Raw genomic sequence first — 17,443 nt, forward strand, 5'->3', positions numbered from 1 at the left:
TAGTGACCCTATCGGTCTGTTGGATGCCAACCTCTCTACTACCCGCCATATATATGAATGTGTATATATTTAAAAGTACTACTTAAATATTTAAGAGGCAGGTTTGGAGAATTCACAAAATAGAAAAGACATAGGAGATAAAAATGAATTTCTTTCTTACCCTATTCTGAGACCACAGGGAGCAGTAGTTAGTTGTGTCTTCTGGAGATATTGACAAACAAATATATTCCTCACTACAGACAATACCACAAAAATTCATGTGCAAATTTCTTTGGCCTATTTGTGGAAGGATTACCTGTCAGGTCAATTCCTGTTAAGTGTCTTTCCCTAGGGAAAGGGAACTCATGTGTTTAAAATTTGGGAGGATGCTCTTAAGTTGTTCAGGTTGCACCATTGATGCTTATACCAGCAGTGAGAGAATCGCTGTTTTTCTTACAGTTTCGTCAGCCCTGTGTTAAATCAGATTCCCTCAAGAGTATTTTATTTAAAGATTTATCTATTTATGCATACAGAACTGGGGTACAGGGCAGGCCAGAGGTGCAGGGGTGGTGAGAGGATTCACCAGAGACAGAGTGGGGAGCAGAATAGGCAGACTGACAAAGTACACTGCTGAGGGGAGCACTGGGCAAGACAGGAGAGGTCTGCACGCCACGTGGGTCACCTCCAGGGCCAGGGATTGAACTGGGACTGAAGCAGCTGCGGCCAGCTTGCAGTGCTGTGCTTTAACCTGTCGCACCACCATAGACTCTTACTTGTCAGTTATGTCTTTGTAAGCCTTTGTTGTGTCCCAAGAGTTCAGGCTCTAGCTGTGGTTGGGCTGAGCCCTGTCCCTGAGTCACCACCTTCAATTCAAGGAAGGTCCAGTGACAATGATCCCTCTTCCAGGCACAGACTCACTCTTCCCCCATGTCCAGACTTCACCCTGGCCCCACCAGGCTCCAACTCCATCAGTGGGGCTCCTGGAGCCTGGTCTTCTCTGATGAGGGGTAGGCACATAAGGAAATGGGGGTGTGTGTGTGTGCTAAATTATTGCCTCCACTATCCTGCTTTTTTTTTTCCTGCTAATGCACTCTCAGTGGCTCTTAAGAATCTCCAGATACTCGCCTGTCTTGCTACCCACCCTAGAAAGAACCCCTGGACAAGACTTAGGGCAGACAGAGAACAATGTGAGTTGGGCCAGGCCTTTATTTGAGTTTGGGCATGATGCGGATGAAGAGGATCATGCTGATGAAGATGAAACAGACAATAATGAGCATGGCCCAGAGAAGCCAGTTAACTGACTTCTGCGTGTGCTGCTCCAGCCGCTCTGATTCTGTTTTTAGTTTCTCCAGGTTCTGGTCAGCCATCTTGAGTGAATGAGAAAGGGTCTGTGGGTGAGGAAAAGAATGTGCCAGTAAGACTGGGGCCAAGTGTAGTTTCTCCCTTCCACCCTACAGCAAGTTTGCTCTTGCCCTTGGTACTTTTTCCTCTGTTGGGAATGCCATTTTTTCTCCCAAACTCCTGTGTTCATCCAGCTAAGCCCCATCTACAGTGTTCCTCTGCCTTCTATAGTTGAGGCTGCAGAGTTCCCACAGCTCTTATACCTGGTTGTCCATCTTGATGACACTCTGGGCAGCCAGGGTGTTGGTCTTGAGGCTCCGAGCCAAGCCTAACATCTCTTCTGCCAGCTTCTCCTGAAGGTCCTGGTGTCTCTGCAGGACAAGGTCTAGCTCGGCTGCCGACTGCTTCTCATTCTCTGGTCTGGGCCCTGACACCCCACTAATCCCACACATAGGTAGATGGAAAGGCATAATTTGGGTTGGGGGAGGGGAAGAGATTGACATGTTCCCAAGAGACCTCAAGGTTATGGCTCTAGATACTGCCCTGCTTGGGGCTCAGTTTACCCATCTTTGCATTAGTGTCTAGTAATGACATCCCTAGAAGTGGCTTTGGATTATTGGTTTAGATCCCTATGGTGGTGCCTCTGTCCAGCCCCCAACCCCCCTCAAAATGGCCCAAGGGTGTGAAACACTCACATTCTTTTCCTCACATCCAGTTGGGGCTCTGGAAGCAAAAGAAGCCAGGCAGGAGGAGAGAATTGGTTTTCTGTTCTCCAACTTCCTGACCACTGCCATGAGGTGTCTGCTGCCTATAATGCTGTTCCCCATCTTTTCTATCTGCCCAGTAGGTTCCTGATCATGCCACAAAGTTCTAGTCAAAAGCCCTTTCTTTAGTAAGTTTCCCCCATCTCCATTTGGTTTCCCCAAGCCTCAGGTCTTTCCTTGCACTTAGCCTTGGTCCTGTGCTAGAATGTGGGAATGTCCCACTGTACTTCCTTTAGAGGCCACCTGCGCTGCTCCCCTCCCTACCCCCCACCTCACCCCCAGCTACATCTCGGTGATGCTCCCAGAGGCACTCCTTGTGTGCAGAAGATCCCATGGGAGCCAGGTGAAGCATGAAAGATGTGGGATCGCAAGGATACAGGTCTTGTCCCAGGCAGATGGGCCTTGAGTCCTATTCTACTCAAGGTGACTCACCTCTTTCAGAGTCCTGTGGGGGGTTGGAAAAAGGGAGAGGCAAGAAGCCACCCATCATTATCATGGCCCCAAATCTGGCCTTTTTATCCTCAGAAACTCCCCACTAACCCAAAGTCGGCCCTGAGCAATTGCCGTGCATGACTTCTGAACTTCAGTTTTCTCATCTGTAAACTGATAACAACAGCTCATATTTCAAAGGGGTTAGAAGAGCACTTATCCTGTTTACAGACTGAAAAAAGCAAACCACCTAAACACTGTGGCAAGGCAGGAGTTAAAACTTGCTCTGCGCCAACTTTGGGGCTTAATCAAACATGTGACATCTTTGCCTTGAAACAAACTGTTTCCCTAGCAGAATCTTGGTCACAATGTCTGTGTTGGGAAGCCTTGTCTGATGGCCCAGGGAAGAAGCTACTGAGGTCCCTAGGACCCAGGCACCTGACAGTATTTGTTGTTCTGGCTGCACCCAGGCACTGAACTCCTGCTCCCTCCAAAGCACTCCCAGGGACCAGGGAGGGGCCCTACCGTGCCTAGCAGCTCGCTCCGCATCTCGCTGGTGTATCGTGCCCGTGACTGCAGATGTACTGTCTTGGTGGCAGGCACCCTCTCCCTGGCTGTAGTTGGCATGCGCCCAGGGGCCAAGAACTGGTTGGCTAACGCCTTCTCTGAGGAGGAGGTCTGCAGAAGAAAGAATGGTCACCGGAAGTGGGGTTCTCTTGACCCAGGTGACAGTGATGAGGATGCCTCTGCTCACCAGCTTCTCTGCCTGCAGCATGCCCTTCAGAAAATCCACTTTGCGGGAATATTCATTGATCACCTCTGAGGCAGGTTTACTGGAAAGTAAGAAGAGGGAAAAGAACACCTGTCCCCGGTTCAAAGAAGGGTCTCTGCAGGGATTGGTGTCCAGAGGTTCCTCTAATACAACTTGTCCCACCCGGATTTGAACCCCCTGTGGTTGCGAGTACTCACCTGGCCTGGGCTTTCAGGGCCTGCAGCATGTCCTCCAGGGCCCCCACATACTGGGGAGGGAAAGTGGGGTGTTAGCTGGGCCCTCCCTCACTCCTCGTCAAAGGGGTGAGAGCCCATGGGAGTGGGGAGGAAGCTTATGGGGGAGGGGGAGCGGGGAGAGGCGGGGGAGAGGCGGGGGGGGGGGGTGAGAGCCCATGGGGCGGAGTCAGAACCTGTGAGGGGCGGGGCTGGAAACAGGGAGGAACAAGTGCCAAGAAGGCGGGACTCGCAGAGCCTCAGGAACAGGGCGGAGCTGCAAGTGGATTGGGGGAGCTGACAGGAAAGGGCGTGGCCAAAGTGGTTGGTGGGACAAGGGAGTAGGGAGGGCCTGCTGGTTGTTAGTTCAGGTCAATCTCCTGGGAGTCGAACTCTACGTGACAGTGTGGGCTCACCTCACCTTCTCTAGACGCCACTCGTCTGGGTCCCGCTTCTCTGCTGCCATCGCCTCGCAGCGGCACAGCAGCCGGACCAGGTTCAGCTCCAGCCTCGACGCCGTCATCACCGCTCGGCTACACGCCGCGCCTTCCGCTGGCGCCATCTTCAGGAAGGGCGGAAGTGCCTTCATATGGCTTCCTTCCGGCTGCCCGCACCCTCCCATTCGTTCGCTTTCCCATTTTTGTTTGGGGCGGAAGTAGCATCTGGTTTCTAGGCAAGGTGCGTCGTGTCCATATTTACTTAGAGATGAGTCTTTTGCTTTTCGTCGTGAACCCCTTCCCCTCGGTTTGAAGGTACTACCCTTTGGGTGTCAAGCCATATGCAATGCGTGTTCCGCCTGTTTTTTACTTCCTGCTCAAAATTCCTTCCCCACTGCCAATCCTGCCTGGGTTCTTGCACACCGAGCTCTTCCTCATCCATTACCCTTATCTTGTTTTCTCCTGGTGGAGAGGCCCTCAGCCTAGGTCTTGTGCATCCAAGGCTTAAGGGCCTATCCAGACTTCTGTCACCGCGCTGCTAAACACGACTTTCCTCAGACACATTGAAACGTATTTTTCCAAAGCATATTGAAACTCATAGTTTGATAAGTTCTCGGTACTCAGGAAATGTGCCGGGTCACAATTGTATTAAGTCACGGTTACCAGGTTAGGCCACCTTATGTTCAGCTTTTATATAACAATGCTTCTTGGGTTTATATGTAGTGTTTTTCAAGTTAACCTTTAACAGAATGAAAAAATGGTTCTCACTTTAGAGTGTCATGGGAAAGGATGGACTTCTTGAAAGTGAACCTAAATAAAGGAATGTGTGAAATGACTGACACTGTCAGATGAACCATTGCCAGATGAACCTGGCCTTCTCCCAGCGCTTTTTGGTCCTTTGTTTGCTCTCCTTGTAAGAGACTTCTTTATCTCTTCTAGAGCATAAGCCCTCCTTTCTCCCCTTTTTAAAAAAAGATTTATTTTTAAAGATTTATTTATTTAGGCATACAAGAGCTGGGGTGTAGACCAGAGGTATGTATGTGGGGGGTGAGAGGATCCACCAGAGACAGAGTGAGGAACAGAACAGATGGAAAGACTGAAATTCATTGCTGAGAGGAGCAGCAGGAGGCAGGAAAGTTGGGTCACCTCCCTACCTGGGATCGAACTCGTGTTGCAGTGGCTGCAAATAGCTTCTTAGTACTGTGCTTTAAACCCTAGTGCCACCAGTGAGGGCCCCTCTCTCTTTCTTGATCAATGACTTAACTTTATACTCTTGTGTTTTCAAACTCAGTTTAATTTAACTGACTCCCATGACACTGTTGAAGACTTCCTGTTGAGTGGAGGGAAGCACACCCCATCAGGTTTCTATTACACTTAGGGTCTGGTGTCAAACCCGAATCCACCCTTCCCCATTTCAGGGCATTTCCTTTCCTGGGAAATACACACTCTGATGGTAGCTGCCTCAAGGAGGAAATGAGCCTTGGGAGCTAGAGATGTGTCAGTTTATCCCTCATGTCCAGGCCGCCCCCCATCCACAACTTGGAGAACCCACTTCCAGCCCACCCGTCTCTAGGAAGTAACTCCTTACCCAGGCCTGCAGAGCACTGCTCCTGTAATGGACAGGGTGAGGATGGAACCTCCCCAGGAATTGGGCCTGGTGTGCATCTCCCCACTCCTCAGGTCACCTGTGTCCAGATCACTCTGGTTCATTCTCGTGGGCCTGGTATCCTCCCAAAACATCATGGAGGAGACAAAACACAAGTTAGCTAGAGGGGGGAGGTGCATTAGGGCAGACTGGGCAGGGCCTGAGTCTTACCCATCCCAGCTGTGTAGCTTTGGACCACCAACTCTCCAGCATTTGCAGTGTCAGCCTGGGTTCTTTATAGTCCTGCCACACCACCAGTGAACCCATTTTCACGACTGCCCATCTTCTTGCACCGGGTCCTGCCCCTTGCCCCACTATAAATTGGCCCCACATGATTTTTTTCAAGGTTTATTTATTTATGCACAAGAGCTGGGGTGCAGGCCAGAGGTGTGGGAGGTGGGAGGATCCACCAGAGAGAGAGTGGGGAGCAGAACAGGCAGATTGAAATACACTGAGGGGAGCAGCGGGCGGGACAGGAGAGGTCTGCCAAATCATGTGAGTCACCTACCTGGATGGGGATTGAACTCGTGCTGCAGTGGCTGTGTATTGCGTCAGTGCTGTGACTTAGCCCCTTGTGCCACCAGGGAGGGCCCCCATATGATTTGTAAGCCCCAGCTGGGGAGACAAGGCAGCTTCCAGAAGAGCAGGCTCTCCTCACTGAATGTAGCTCTCCCAGGAACTCTTTGTTCCCCCAGTTTTCCGGATCAATAAATAACCCCAGAAGCCTTCCACCCTGGTCATAGGAGTATGTCTGTATGACTTTCCAGTGGCAGATTTGCTGGAGGATTTAGGCAGGGTACCCCGACAAGGGGCATAACCACTCCCAACTCCGTGTTCCACCTGGCTGAGTGTATCACCTCTCTACTGGCCCCAAGCTGATCTGAGGAAAGAATTGCATGCAAACACCTCTTAGGCACTTTTTCTTTATTTCACATAGTTTGTAGGGTGCTCCTACTTTCCAGACCTGTGGCCATGTCTGGGTGGGGCTGAGCCTGAGGGAGGGAAATCCTGTTCTGGAGACTCTCAGGCTCTCACTGTTATCTGTAAGCAAGTGAAACCGCAGGTCTTGTCCTTCCCACTGTGTGGAGTCCTGAGTGTCGAGCTCCTGTTCTGACAGACAGGCTGTGCCGAGGGCAGCTGCTGCTGCCAGGATTCCGCGTCAAGGGCACAGTGGACTGAGAAGTGCGGGCCACATCTGCAGTTCCCTGGGATGCGAGGTCTGTGGTGCCCCAGGTGGAGGCCAGTTCCCTCCTTGTGTCCTAGCTCTGGCCAAAGCTGTGGTCCCTAAAGAAGGGCTTACTGCCCATTGGTCCCTTGAAGGAATATTGGCCAGGCGGCAGCTGGCCAGAGAGTCAAAGCCCTTAAGTTGGGTCCTAACATTAGGCCCCAAATTATCCCAGTCCTCCAGGCTTTGCTCTGAAGATTCACGTTCAGACATAAGGGAAATGCAGGACATTAATATAAAAGTTTGTACAGGCACATATAAAAAAGAATTTGGTCTTCTGTTAAGGCTGTTACAATTTAAAGTTATGTAAACCACGCACAAAGAAAGTTATGAAAACATACAAAAGGGGAGTTGGGGGGGTGCCAGGCCACCTGCTGGGATCCACGCTTGGAGCAGGCATGTCTGTGCGACGTGGGAGCTCAACGAGGGTGGCCTGGCTGCAGATGGCGCGCTCGCCTGGACTCGGGCTGGGGCTGGAGTCCACCTCTCCTTGCTCCTGCAGCTTGCATTCCGGACCCTTCTCAGCGAGCTGAATGCTGGACCTGGAGCCCCGGCACCCAGCTCCGGCACCAGGTCATTGGGTGTATGGACTCTGACAGCTGTGGGCCCTCAGCCATTGGCTTGGCCCGAGGTGGGGGGTAAGCAGTAGGTTGGGGGGTCTGAGTACCTCCGCCTGTTCCCGGCTGGCTGGCTGTCCTCATCCAGGGGCTCCAAGATGCCCTGCATGGGCAGGAGAGTACCCGGCGTGATATACACAGAGTGGACCTGGTCCGGGCGGCGGGCAGGTGGCTCTCGGCGCCTCACGGGGGCAGCGGCCTCCTGGGTGCCTGGCACCCAGCCAGGGAGGTGGGACGGCAGGCCAGGTGGGAGCTTGATGTTGGCCGTGGGCATGATGGGGGTCCGCCTGGGGGTCTTCACTCTGACCGTCATGGAAGATGACGGCCTTCGTCTCGGAGGGGTGGCCGCCACAGGGAAGGGGCTCAGGGTGGGCGCACTGGGACAGGGGACAACAGATGCGGGGGGCCCTTTTGAGAGATAGATGGCAGGGTTACTGCAGCTTCAGGACCAGCAGATGGACCCTCGCCCTGGGGCCTGCCGGGGGGTGGACACGGGAAGGAAAAAAGCAGACGCTACCTTAATACTGACCTTCCGAGGCCCCCCGCCCAGCCCGATCCTCCAGCAGGCTCTCGGTGCTGGCCGAAGTCTCTGAGTCCAGGTTCTCCTCATCGGAGCCCCGAGGGTCCAACTCCGGCAGCCGGTAGGTGATATCCTCCCTGGGGGAGTGAGGGCATCAAGATGTCCAAGGCGGCCTCATGGTGAAACCCTACCTCCTGGAGGCACCGGGTCCGCGGAGGGCCTCCCCAGCTAAGACCAGCTGTTGCTCCTCTGTCAGCCCTGCCCTCCCTGTAAGATACTGTGGCTCCCTGTGGTCAAGCATGGAGGCTTTTTTAAAGAATCGAGTTTAAGCAGGGCCCGCTAAAAGCCTTTGTGGTAGAATTTTTGGACAGCAGCACCCTGCAAGGTGGGTCCTGGATGCCAGGACTGAGCCTAGTCAGCCAGCCCCCTGACGACTATGTCCCCTGGGCTGAGGTGGGGGTGGAGGCGGTGGATGGGGGTCAGACGGCACAAACAAGGATGGTGGGGGCCAGGGACACTTGCTTCTCCTCCTTGATGGACTGGATCCGCTCGATGAGGATCTCTTTCTCACGGTCCTCATCACCTCCGGCCACCTCTTCCTCCTCCGGCAGCACCTCCAACTCTTCTGGGCCATTTCCGCTGCTGCTTGCCTGGATCTTGGGGCTCTTGTTCTGCAATAGAGAATTGGAAGAAGTCTGGCCAGTGGCTCTGGTCAGGTGAGGGTCAGTACTCACAGGTCCTCAGTGGGGCATGAGCAGGGCCGGGGAGGTTAGTTCTGATGTGGGACAAGTGAGGCTTCTCCAGGGGTCCCGCAGGGACAGAGTGGTCAGTGCTTGGTTGATTAGTTGTTTTCAGCACAGGTGGTCAGCAGGCAACAGGCCTCTCCCAGCATGCATTCTCATAGAGTTAGGACATGCTTCTGCTATCCTACAAGGATCCATGGGGGGGCCAAGGGGAACCCCAGCATGCACTGCACCAGGAGACCTGCAGGATGGACCCACTGAATGTGTACATACCATGACCCCCTCATAGGGAGACGAAAACCCCAGTTTGAGAGGCCATGGCTGGGGGAGAGATGAACCACAGCAGGTCACAACTATGACACAGTACCCCACACCATGCATGCCCAGAGGACAAAGACAGGGTCTTCCCGTAGGAGCCCAGAGCCCTCTCCCCTTTCTTCCCCAGCCCCCCCATAGGGCTGACAATGGAGGATGACCCAAACTACTACCAAGGGGGTCACAGGCCTCCACTACCCTTTGAGAGGGACAGCTGGCACAAGCCTCAATGAGGATGGCAGTCGGCTCGCCAAGGCAAGGATTTCACTATCAAGTATGCTACCATGAGGCTCCTGGCCACACTGCCTGTGGCCAAGAGCCTGTGCGGTCGAGCTGTGAAACTTGGCTCCCAGACCACTTCCTGAGGCCCCACCCACTTGTGCAGCCCTGACCAGTCTGACAGACCCCCGCCCCCCACGCCAAGTGCTCACAGCAATTTGTTGCAGCAGGGATAGTCGGCGGACGGCTATGGTCTCAGCAGCCTCTAGCTGATTGATCTCCTCCATCTTCACCTTGTATTTCCTCATCTGTTCCTTGATCAGCATCTCCACACATCTGTGGAAAAGGCCCGTAAGAGGGGCCAGGCATTGACTACCTTGATGACTGGTTTGGGGGCCAGAGTCTAGGGACACCATGGCAATGGTGGTCCGGGCAGAAACTGGAGACCAAGCAGGGCCAGGGACACAACAGCGGCTCCCGTCGCAGTGCGTTTAACTGTGTGACCTCGGGTAGCTCACTCCCCCGAGCCTGCGCCACAGTGCTAGGCGCCTCGTTTGAAAGAGGAAGCACAGCAATGGTGGGTGAGAGGGAACGAGCTCCTCGCTGCCACCCCGCCCCGCAGGGTTAGGCTAGGCAGTTTGTCCCGGGGCAGCAGGGAGCTGGCCACAAGGTCTCTTGAAGGTCTGCTGAGACCTGTGGCCTATTGCTCAGGGCCAGCCAGAGTGGTCAGTACTGGGAGACAGCCTGAAGCCAGCACTGGAGACAGCTTAGCTGGAGAGTCAGCCATGACTCAAGGGCCCTATCAGCAGGTGGCACATAAGAACCAAGCAGCTCTCCTGCCTGCTTGTGACTAAACAGGTGCCTCTCTTCCTCATAAACGTGTCCTTTCAAAATGTAAAACAAAACAAAACAAAAACAACAAAAAAGCCACAGAATGTGCTAGAAGAGGCTGGAAGAAAAGTCTGTCAACACCAGGGCTCTGTCAGGGCTACCTCAGGCTCTTCTCACTGCTTGTCACTGTATTAACCACAGCCTGTGGCTGGGGGAGCATATTTTCAGGCTCTTAGTCTTACAGTTGCCACCTAAATGACATCCTTGAGTGACTGATATCTGAAAATGCCTGTGAAGATAGCAGGGGAGCAAGAAGAAACCTGAACAACCTATTTCAATTTACTGCCGGCTCTCCTAGCTCCCAAGGCAGAAATGCGGGCTTCACCCTGCACCCCTCACCGCGAGATGAGGGGTGAAGGGCTTTGTCCTCGTCTGGTTCTTAGGCCTCTAACCGGATGTGATGCCTGCCGAAGAGACGCTGACACATGGCTACTGGCGGCACATGAACCTGTGATGCCGGGTGAGGCTGGGGCTATGTGCCCCCTCCACTCTGAGGGGCGCCTCCCTCCATCATTGCAGCCTGGTACCTCAACCCCTCTGCTAGCAGTTTTGCTTCACTGCAAAAGTTGCAGGGGCTTATTAGAACAGATCTGGGCAGCGAGATGGGTGGAGACCCAAGTGACCAAAGTCCTCTGAGGACCTCTGGACTAAAGGCGACCCCCAGCTACACTGGCTTCGAGCTGTTCTCTTCTGAATACGCATGGCCTGGACTGTGGCATTGCTGGGTTCCAGAACTCTTGATCAACGGTTGTGGGGCTCCTGCCTGGGCGGCCTGAGCATTTTGGGGGCAGGGGCCACTCACATGTGGAAATTTGGATTATTCTGTGCCTCAGCTATTTTGTGTCTTTGCCTTGATCATTCAGTGCCTTTACCGTAGGATACGAACAGGGAAAGTTAGATAAGGAACCTCTTAGGGCAAAAGTCCTGGTGTGAGGATCTATACATGCTGAACACAGCAAGACATATCATGGTTAGAGCTGCCAACACACTGAGCCTTCCCTGGACTCTCCCTGATTTCCTGGTTCTGGCTGGGGCCAGATGGTTACACGTCACCCATATACTTGAGCATTCCCTGATTGCCTGCCTGCTTCTTTGACTTTTTTTTTTATCTTCTGCCCTTGGGGCTGGGCTGTACCTTTGCTGTGTCGCCCCTCTCCGCTTGGCTTCTTGTACACACGGACTCTGAGTCATCCTTTGTCATCCCACTATCACAGGTCCTGACAAGATACTCACGTGGTGACCTTGAGGACGTCCTTCACGCTGGTCAGTGGGTCTGAGTTGTCAGGGCAGCGCAGAAGGCAGGGCGCGAAGATGATGGCCAGTGCGCTGGGCGACATGCGGTTCACATCCTCCAGCAGGGCCACCCTGTATGACAAGCTGCAGTTAGGGGTGTCCAGGGGACCAGGGAGTTCTGAGCTCTGGGTGGCTATGGGGAAAGGGTCGTGTAACTGGGAAGAGGGAAATGCTCAATTCTGTAGCCAAAGGTGCCAGGCCAACATTCTGGTGTAGGACCGCCAGAGAATGCTGGCCTGGGGACCCCAACCCACAGACAGTGGGTGGCAGGTGGGGGTGGGGGGAGCACTTGCTTGACCAGATGGAAGATGAGCCGTTCCAGGGACTTGTGGTTGGCTTCAGGGAGGTGCTCCAGGACGGCATAGATGGCAGCCAGCTGCTCCTGCTTCTCTGGTAGCTCTAGGAGGGCCGAGAGTGTCAGTTTCTCAAGGGCCCTAAGCCATCCACTCCAGGATAGGGACCCAAGGTCAGCTGGCCACTTTGTGTGCTTTTTAAGATTTATTTATTTCTGCATACAAGAAGTAGGGCACAGGCCAGAGATGATGCAGGGGTGTGAGAGGATTCACCAGAGACAGAGTGCAGAGCAGAACAGGTAGAACTGAAACACACTGCTGAGGGGGGCAGCAAGCGGTGGGCGAGAGAGGAGAGGTCTGCTGTGCCGCGTGGGTCAGCTCCCTGGGCCAGGGATGGAACTCATGCTACAGTGGCTGTGGCTAGCTTCACAGTGCTGCGCTTTAACCCCCTGAGCCACCAGGGTGGCCCCCAGCTGGCCACTCTGAGCATCAGTTTCTCAGCGATGACAGGGTGGTCCTGCCTTCCTGGTCACAGCAAGCACTTGGTACTCTATATTCTTACCCAGTCATCTGCCCACATGAGACTCACCAACAGCACGGAGGAAGTCACCATACTGGGCAAAGGTCATCAGGGGCTCAGGCAGCTCCCGGAGCCACAGCTTCAACACCCCGGTGATGGCATGGATAGGAAAGTTCTCTAGCTTGACAGCTGCGGGGTCTATGGGAAGGGCAGGCGGGGCCGGTAAGTGTGGAGCAGGTGGGAGGGCTATGCTTGCAGCCGCCACAGCACCTACCTGCCTTCCAGACCCACCTGTCCTCAGGCTCTCTCCTTGTGACTGCCCACCCCCCATTTTCCTGTGTTTAGGTCTCCTACTCTTCTGACTCACCTGTCTGCAGTGCCTGCCGGAGCTCCCGTATGCGGTGGGTAGCGCCTGATTTGCGGTAGAGGCCCTCTGTGTACAGGCCATGCATCTCCACATGTTCCAGAAGTTTCTCCAGCACAACAGGCACCGAAACCTTGTCACTAGTCAGGCTGTCCACACACACGCCAAAGTGGCCTGGTTCAGCACCTGGCTCGCTCTGCAATGCCGGGAATTTAGGTCAGGGCCTGGGCCTACGACTTACCCCTGGGCCCTCCTTGCACAGCTACTGGGGTCAGCAGGCTACACAGGCCAGTCCAACAGCTGCCAGCAGTGGCTCTCTGCATGGAGCACTCATGGTTCCCACACGGCAGTCAGTTTTAGCTCAAACTCCAGCCCCAACACTTGGGACCCTGTCCCCTCATGGACAGAGTTGGGGGCTTCCCCCAACTAGGAGGAGGGAGGAACAGGTTCCACCCTCTCCTGCCATCTCTCTGGATGGCCTCCTCTGTCTGGACAGTGTCGTCATGGGAAGCTCTGGGCCACCTAACGCGGGCTCACCTTCTTGCGGCAAGTGTAGGAGCAGTAAGTCTGGATCTTGTGCACGCACTTCTTGTGGCATGTCATCTTGCACACTAGGAGGTCACAGAGGCTGTGTTGGGGACCTCAGGTGCCTGAGGCTGCCCACCCCAATGGCTAGGATTCTCTGACCAGCTTCTAAATTTGAGTCACAAAATCTCTGCTCTGATTCCCAGGGGAGGAAGCCATGTGGGTAGGTATCCATAGCTGGTAACTCTCAGTGACCTCCCAGGCTGGCAGGATAAGAAGCAGGGGTTTGGGGGACCAGAACCTCAGTCACACCCGGTGGTAACCCTGGTGTCGTCTCAGGACAGTGGCAAATGCCTGATATTTATGAAAGAGTGGGGTGGTAGGTAGCTCTTGACACGGGACCAAGGAGATGGGAGAACTTGGCCTAAGTATGGGTCAGGCCTGGCTGGTCCTTGCAGGAAGTACAGTGCCAAGACCCTGGGGGTCTGACAGGGCTCCCAGACAGGTGACTGTGGGCCATCTCCATTATCCTGTCTTTCAAGGACTTTGTGCAACTGATTGATCTCACCTGGCACTTGGGGGAGGGGCTGTGAGAGGGCCTGGCAGGGCAGACAGGAGGAGCAGTGTCTACAAAGACTCAGAGCTACTACCGGGGTCCCTCCTGCCCAGATGGGTGTGTGGGGTTACGGCCACTGAGAACTGGCTCTACCCCAGGTTGATGGTGAGGGGTCTGAGCAGGGGAGATGTGGCTGTGGTGACAGGATTTCAGGGTACATGGGGATCCAGGGGTTTGGTGCAAGGTCAGGAGGTGTAAAGGGGGGTTTCAGGTATGTGAGGCATCCATGGGGGACTGTGGGAGTGTGTGTGATAGAGAATCAGGGGCATGGCGGGCAAGGCACACTCACCGCTGCAGAGCAGAGCCTTGTCCATGAGCCAGATGTAGGAGAGGCACTGCTCACAGGACTGCGGGATGTTCACCTGGTAGCTGGCGAACACGTGCCCGTTGTGCTGCTGGACCTGGGCAGGGGAAGGACACTGAGCACCGAGCCAGGTGCCCCATGGCATCATGCAGCATGGACGGCATCTCAGGCCCGGGGCTGCTTTTCCCTGGCTAGGATTCCTCAGGGTGGGCAGGGAAAGTGGCCCGCAGGTCCCCACATCCGTATGTATTCAGAGAATGCACTCACGTACCATGTGCTTGCACACACTCATGCACATGTTCTCACAAGCATGTTCACACCATATCCACACTCGTGTGCACCACGCACACACATGTATGTGTGTCACAGGCAAACACCCATGCATGACCCCCGTTACACAGACTCAAATACATGGCCACACACTCGCATGCTCACACACATACTCACAGCGCGTTCCTGCTTCCGCTTCTTCTTCTGAGCTTTGCTCTGCTGTGAAGGAGCACAAAGATGAGGTCCACATGAGCTCCTGAGAACACCCCCACCCCAGTTGGCCCCCAGGCCATAGAGGACCCCAGTGTCAGAGCCCTCTCACTGGATGGTACCACACACCTTAGGCAGCTCAAAGTCACTCTTGCTGTGTCCTCGGGTGAACTCGTCCAGCAGGGACTGGAAGAGGTTGAGGACCAGGTTGGTGTCTTTCTCACCGTGTTCGGCTGCCAGGTTGCTCACCAAGATCTGGTAGTTCTCCATCAGGTCCTTGTAGCCGACGTGGATCTTCCCATTCTGTGGGAACGCAAGGAGTGACCCAAGGGAAGACACACAGATGGGGACTGTGGGTCTTCCTGGGGTGGGGCTGAACGTACAGGGACAGAGTACATGGTTTTCAGGTTGCTCCTGAACTTCTCGGTAGCTTCAATGAACAAGCTCTCGATGGGCGTCTTTTGAGAACGCAGATCGTTTATCTGGAAAGACAGGGAGGGAAGGATACATTGACCCTGCACTACCTGAGGTGGGGCCGCTGAGTACTCACCCCTCCGGCCTGTCCTAAGTCCTGTCCTGCTCCCCGGGGCTCCCAGGAAAGAATCCAAGCCCTCTGGCTAACCCTGGCCCCACCCAGGCCTTCAGCCCAGGGGAAGCTATTGGGCTGCAGGATGCTGAACACCACCACCAGCTTCACCTACTATATGCCAGTCGCAGAGAAAGTCCTGCTGCCCAGAAACACATCCGCAGATGTTGCCAAGTGTCTCCTGAGGCCAGACACGACCGAGAGGCTGGCTCAGCAGCGCCCTTCCTGCTGTCTGGCCACCCCCTTGCGCCTGGGCTGGCCCAAGGGCCTGGTTGTTTCAGGACACCTCTATCCTTCATAGGGCCCCTGACCCTTCAGCATCCCTAGCAGTCCACTACTGCCCCTGAGCAGAGATTCCCCAACTGCTGCTCTGTCTGCAGTGGGAATACCCATGGCCTTGAACACCCCAATTCCAGGGCGCGGCTGGTTTATAGCTCCGCCACACATGGTAAGTGCTCAGTGTCTACAGTGATACCCAGTGTGTTCTGTAAAAGTGGATCCCAAATAGGAGAAGCTGTTCACAGCTACACTGAGTGGAGGGACAAGGTGAGGTCGTAGGACCCTAGGGCGACCTGGTGGGACTTGGTGTGCCTGGAGGATCATTCTGGATCCTCTGTGTGAAAGGTGGGGCAAAGGCCTCTGCGGGGCATCCAGTCCATGTGCATACATGCATCGGCAGACTGTGGCAGGCCAAGACCCCTTGCCTGAAGCCCTCAGGGCTGGCACATCCCAGACTCTGAATCCGAGTTCAAGTGTGACATGGTCTCACAACCCTGGGACAAAGACCCACTATATTTTGCAGCAAAACGTGAATTTACTTCAAGCAAGGTGGATATAGACCACAAAGCATCCCATATGAGCCTCGGCTGGATTTGCAGAAATGAGCTTATGACAAACTAAAGGACAAGGGTCTGGTTTCTGGAACTTCCTGCATGCTGGCCTGTGGACCTGGACTTCCTGTTCCCGGCCCACTAGGAATGGCATTCTGGTGATGGCCCTTCAGGCGAGGCCCAGGTCACACCCCGCTGGCACCCCCTACCCTTCCCTGCCTCTGCTGGGTGCTCACCTTGTTGAGCAGGAACTCATCCAGGAACTTGAGCTCGTTGGCGTTGGTGATCTTGCGGAACACCGACTCCCGCCACTTCTCTGACACGGTGATTTTGCCAATCTTGAGGTTTCGGTTCTTCTTCAGTTTACTGCCTGGCTCCTTGGTGTGCTTCTCGCCTGCCTGGCGGTGCTGGTGGCTAGAGGGCGCTGAGGAAGATAAGTAGCCGCTGACCAGGGTGGGTTCCCGGGTGGGGGCATCATAAAGTACAAAGACCCAAAGCCCCACACTGCCAGCTGGGCAGGGGTCTGAGACCAACCCAGATTTGGCCCATGGCCAACTCAAGGCCTCACGGGGACCATCCACCTCCCTAGGGGTCCACATGGTTCTGGTGTCCATCCTGTGGATTGCCCACCTTCTAGATTCCTCTTCATGGCGGTGGCTTCTATCACACCGTGCCCTGTCACCGTGTTCTCTATCTCTTCTGCACCCTCCAGGTTGTATTTCTTATCTTTGTTCTTAGGCAGGAAAAGTCTCTTAAATGTGGATCTGGAGAAGAAAGTAAGGGATTTTGTTTAAGCCTCAGAAAGTGAAAATGGAGTTTTTTTTTACTTTATTGTAAAGAGAAAAAGAAAAACACCTTTCTGTGTTATCATTGGAATGCTGTCACTAAAAATCAGATCAATTTGTGTGAACTGATAGGGGAGCTCAGGCGGCCCCATTTTCATGTAAGAATAAAACAAAGCTATCTCCTTTGCTCACTCCTCCCACATTTCTATAGCCACAAAGTTAGGAAAAATATCAGGAGAGGAAGCCACATCATTCCACAATGTGAATCCTGGGTATGTGGTGGACAAACGGTAGCTTCCTAAGACATGTCCTTGTGCTAACCCCAAGGGCCTAGCAGGGTGACTTATTTGGGAAAAGGACCTTTGCTAAGGGGACTAAATGCTATGTGTCCCCCCAGTTCCGACACTGAAGCCTCATCTCCAGTGTGATGGTATTACAAGGTCCCGTGGTCTGTGGGAGGTGATTAGGACAGATGAGCCCCCACGAAGAGGATCAGCATCCCTAGAAAAGGGGCCTTACTGCCCTCCCTGGTGGCGCAGCGGCTTAAAGCACAGCACTAAGAAGCTAAAGCCACTTCAGCATGAGTTTGATCCCCGCCTGCCCTGGAGGTGACCACATGGCGCAGCAGACCTCTTCTGCCATGCCTGCTACTCCCCTTAGCAGAGTACTTCAATGATCTACCCGTTCTGCTCCCCACTCTGTCTCTGGTGAAACCTCTCACCATCTCTGCACCTCTGG

At 54.2% G+C, this 17,443-nt stretch overlaps 2 protein-coding genes across 2 annotated transcripts in view; both read right to left on the minus strand.

Annotated features, from left to right (window-relative positions):
- Positions 1–1,165: 1,165 nt before the first annotated feature.
- On the minus strand, positions 1,166–4,079 carry USE1 (unconventional SNARE in the ER 1 homolog (S. cerevisiae)). Its single transcript, XM_012728868.1, has 8 exons — positions 3,919–4,079; positions 3,483–3,532; positions 3,268–3,346; positions 3,039–3,191; positions 2,517–2,529; positions 2,016–2,043; positions 1,584–1,758; positions 1,166–1,367 (listed from the first exon to the last, which is right to left on the minus strand). The coding sequence occupies exons 1-8, from the start codon at positions 4,057–4,059 to the stop codon at positions 1,185–1,187; spliced, it is 822 nt and encodes a 273-aa protein (XP_012584322.1). The 5' UTR covers positions 4,060–4,079; the 3' UTR covers positions 1,166–1,184.
- A 2,409-nt stretch (positions 4,080–6,488) lies between these two features.
- The window catches only part of MYO9B (myosin IXB), a 65,200-nt gene continuing 54,245 nt past the window's right edge, over positions 6,489–17,443 (minus strand). The window contains exons 24-39 of the mRNA XM_012728930.1: positions 16,551–16,684; positions 16,157–16,344; positions 14,888–14,986; positions 14,634–14,807; positions 14,472–14,513; positions 14,010–14,121; positions 13,117–13,190; positions 12,583–12,775; positions 12,285–12,413; positions 11,696–11,801; positions 11,343–11,474; positions 9,431–9,554; positions 8,958–9,005; positions 8,464–8,612; positions 7,951–8,078; positions 6,489–7,829 (exon numbers count right to left, since the gene is read on the minus strand). Coding sequence (XP_012584384.1) covers positions 7,414–7,829; positions 7,951–8,078; positions 8,464–8,612; positions 8,958–9,005; positions 9,431–9,554; positions 11,343–11,474; positions 11,696–11,801; positions 12,285–12,413; positions 12,583–12,775; positions 13,117–13,190; positions 14,010–14,121; positions 14,472–14,513; positions 14,634–14,807; positions 14,888–14,986; positions 16,157–16,344; positions 16,551–16,684 — 2,248 coding nt within the window. The 3' untranslated portion in view covers positions 6,489–7,413. The remainder of the gene's footprint in view (positions 7,830–7,950; positions 8,079–8,463; positions 8,613–8,957; positions 9,006–9,430; positions 9,555–11,342; positions 11,475–11,695; positions 11,802–12,284; positions 12,414–12,582; positions 12,776–13,116; positions 13,191–14,009; positions 14,122–14,471; positions 14,514–14,633; positions 14,808–14,887; positions 14,987–16,156; positions 16,345–16,550; positions 16,685–17,443) is intronic.

This window comes from Condylura cristata, unplaced genomic scaffold, assembly GCF_000260355.1.
Source record: "Condylura cristata isolate star-nosed mole 26May11 unplaced genomic scaffold, ConCri1.0 scaffold00024, whole genome shotgun sequence".
Lineage (NCBI taxonomy): Eukaryota > Metazoa > Chordata > Mammalia > Eulipotyphla > Talpidae > Condylura > Condylura cristata.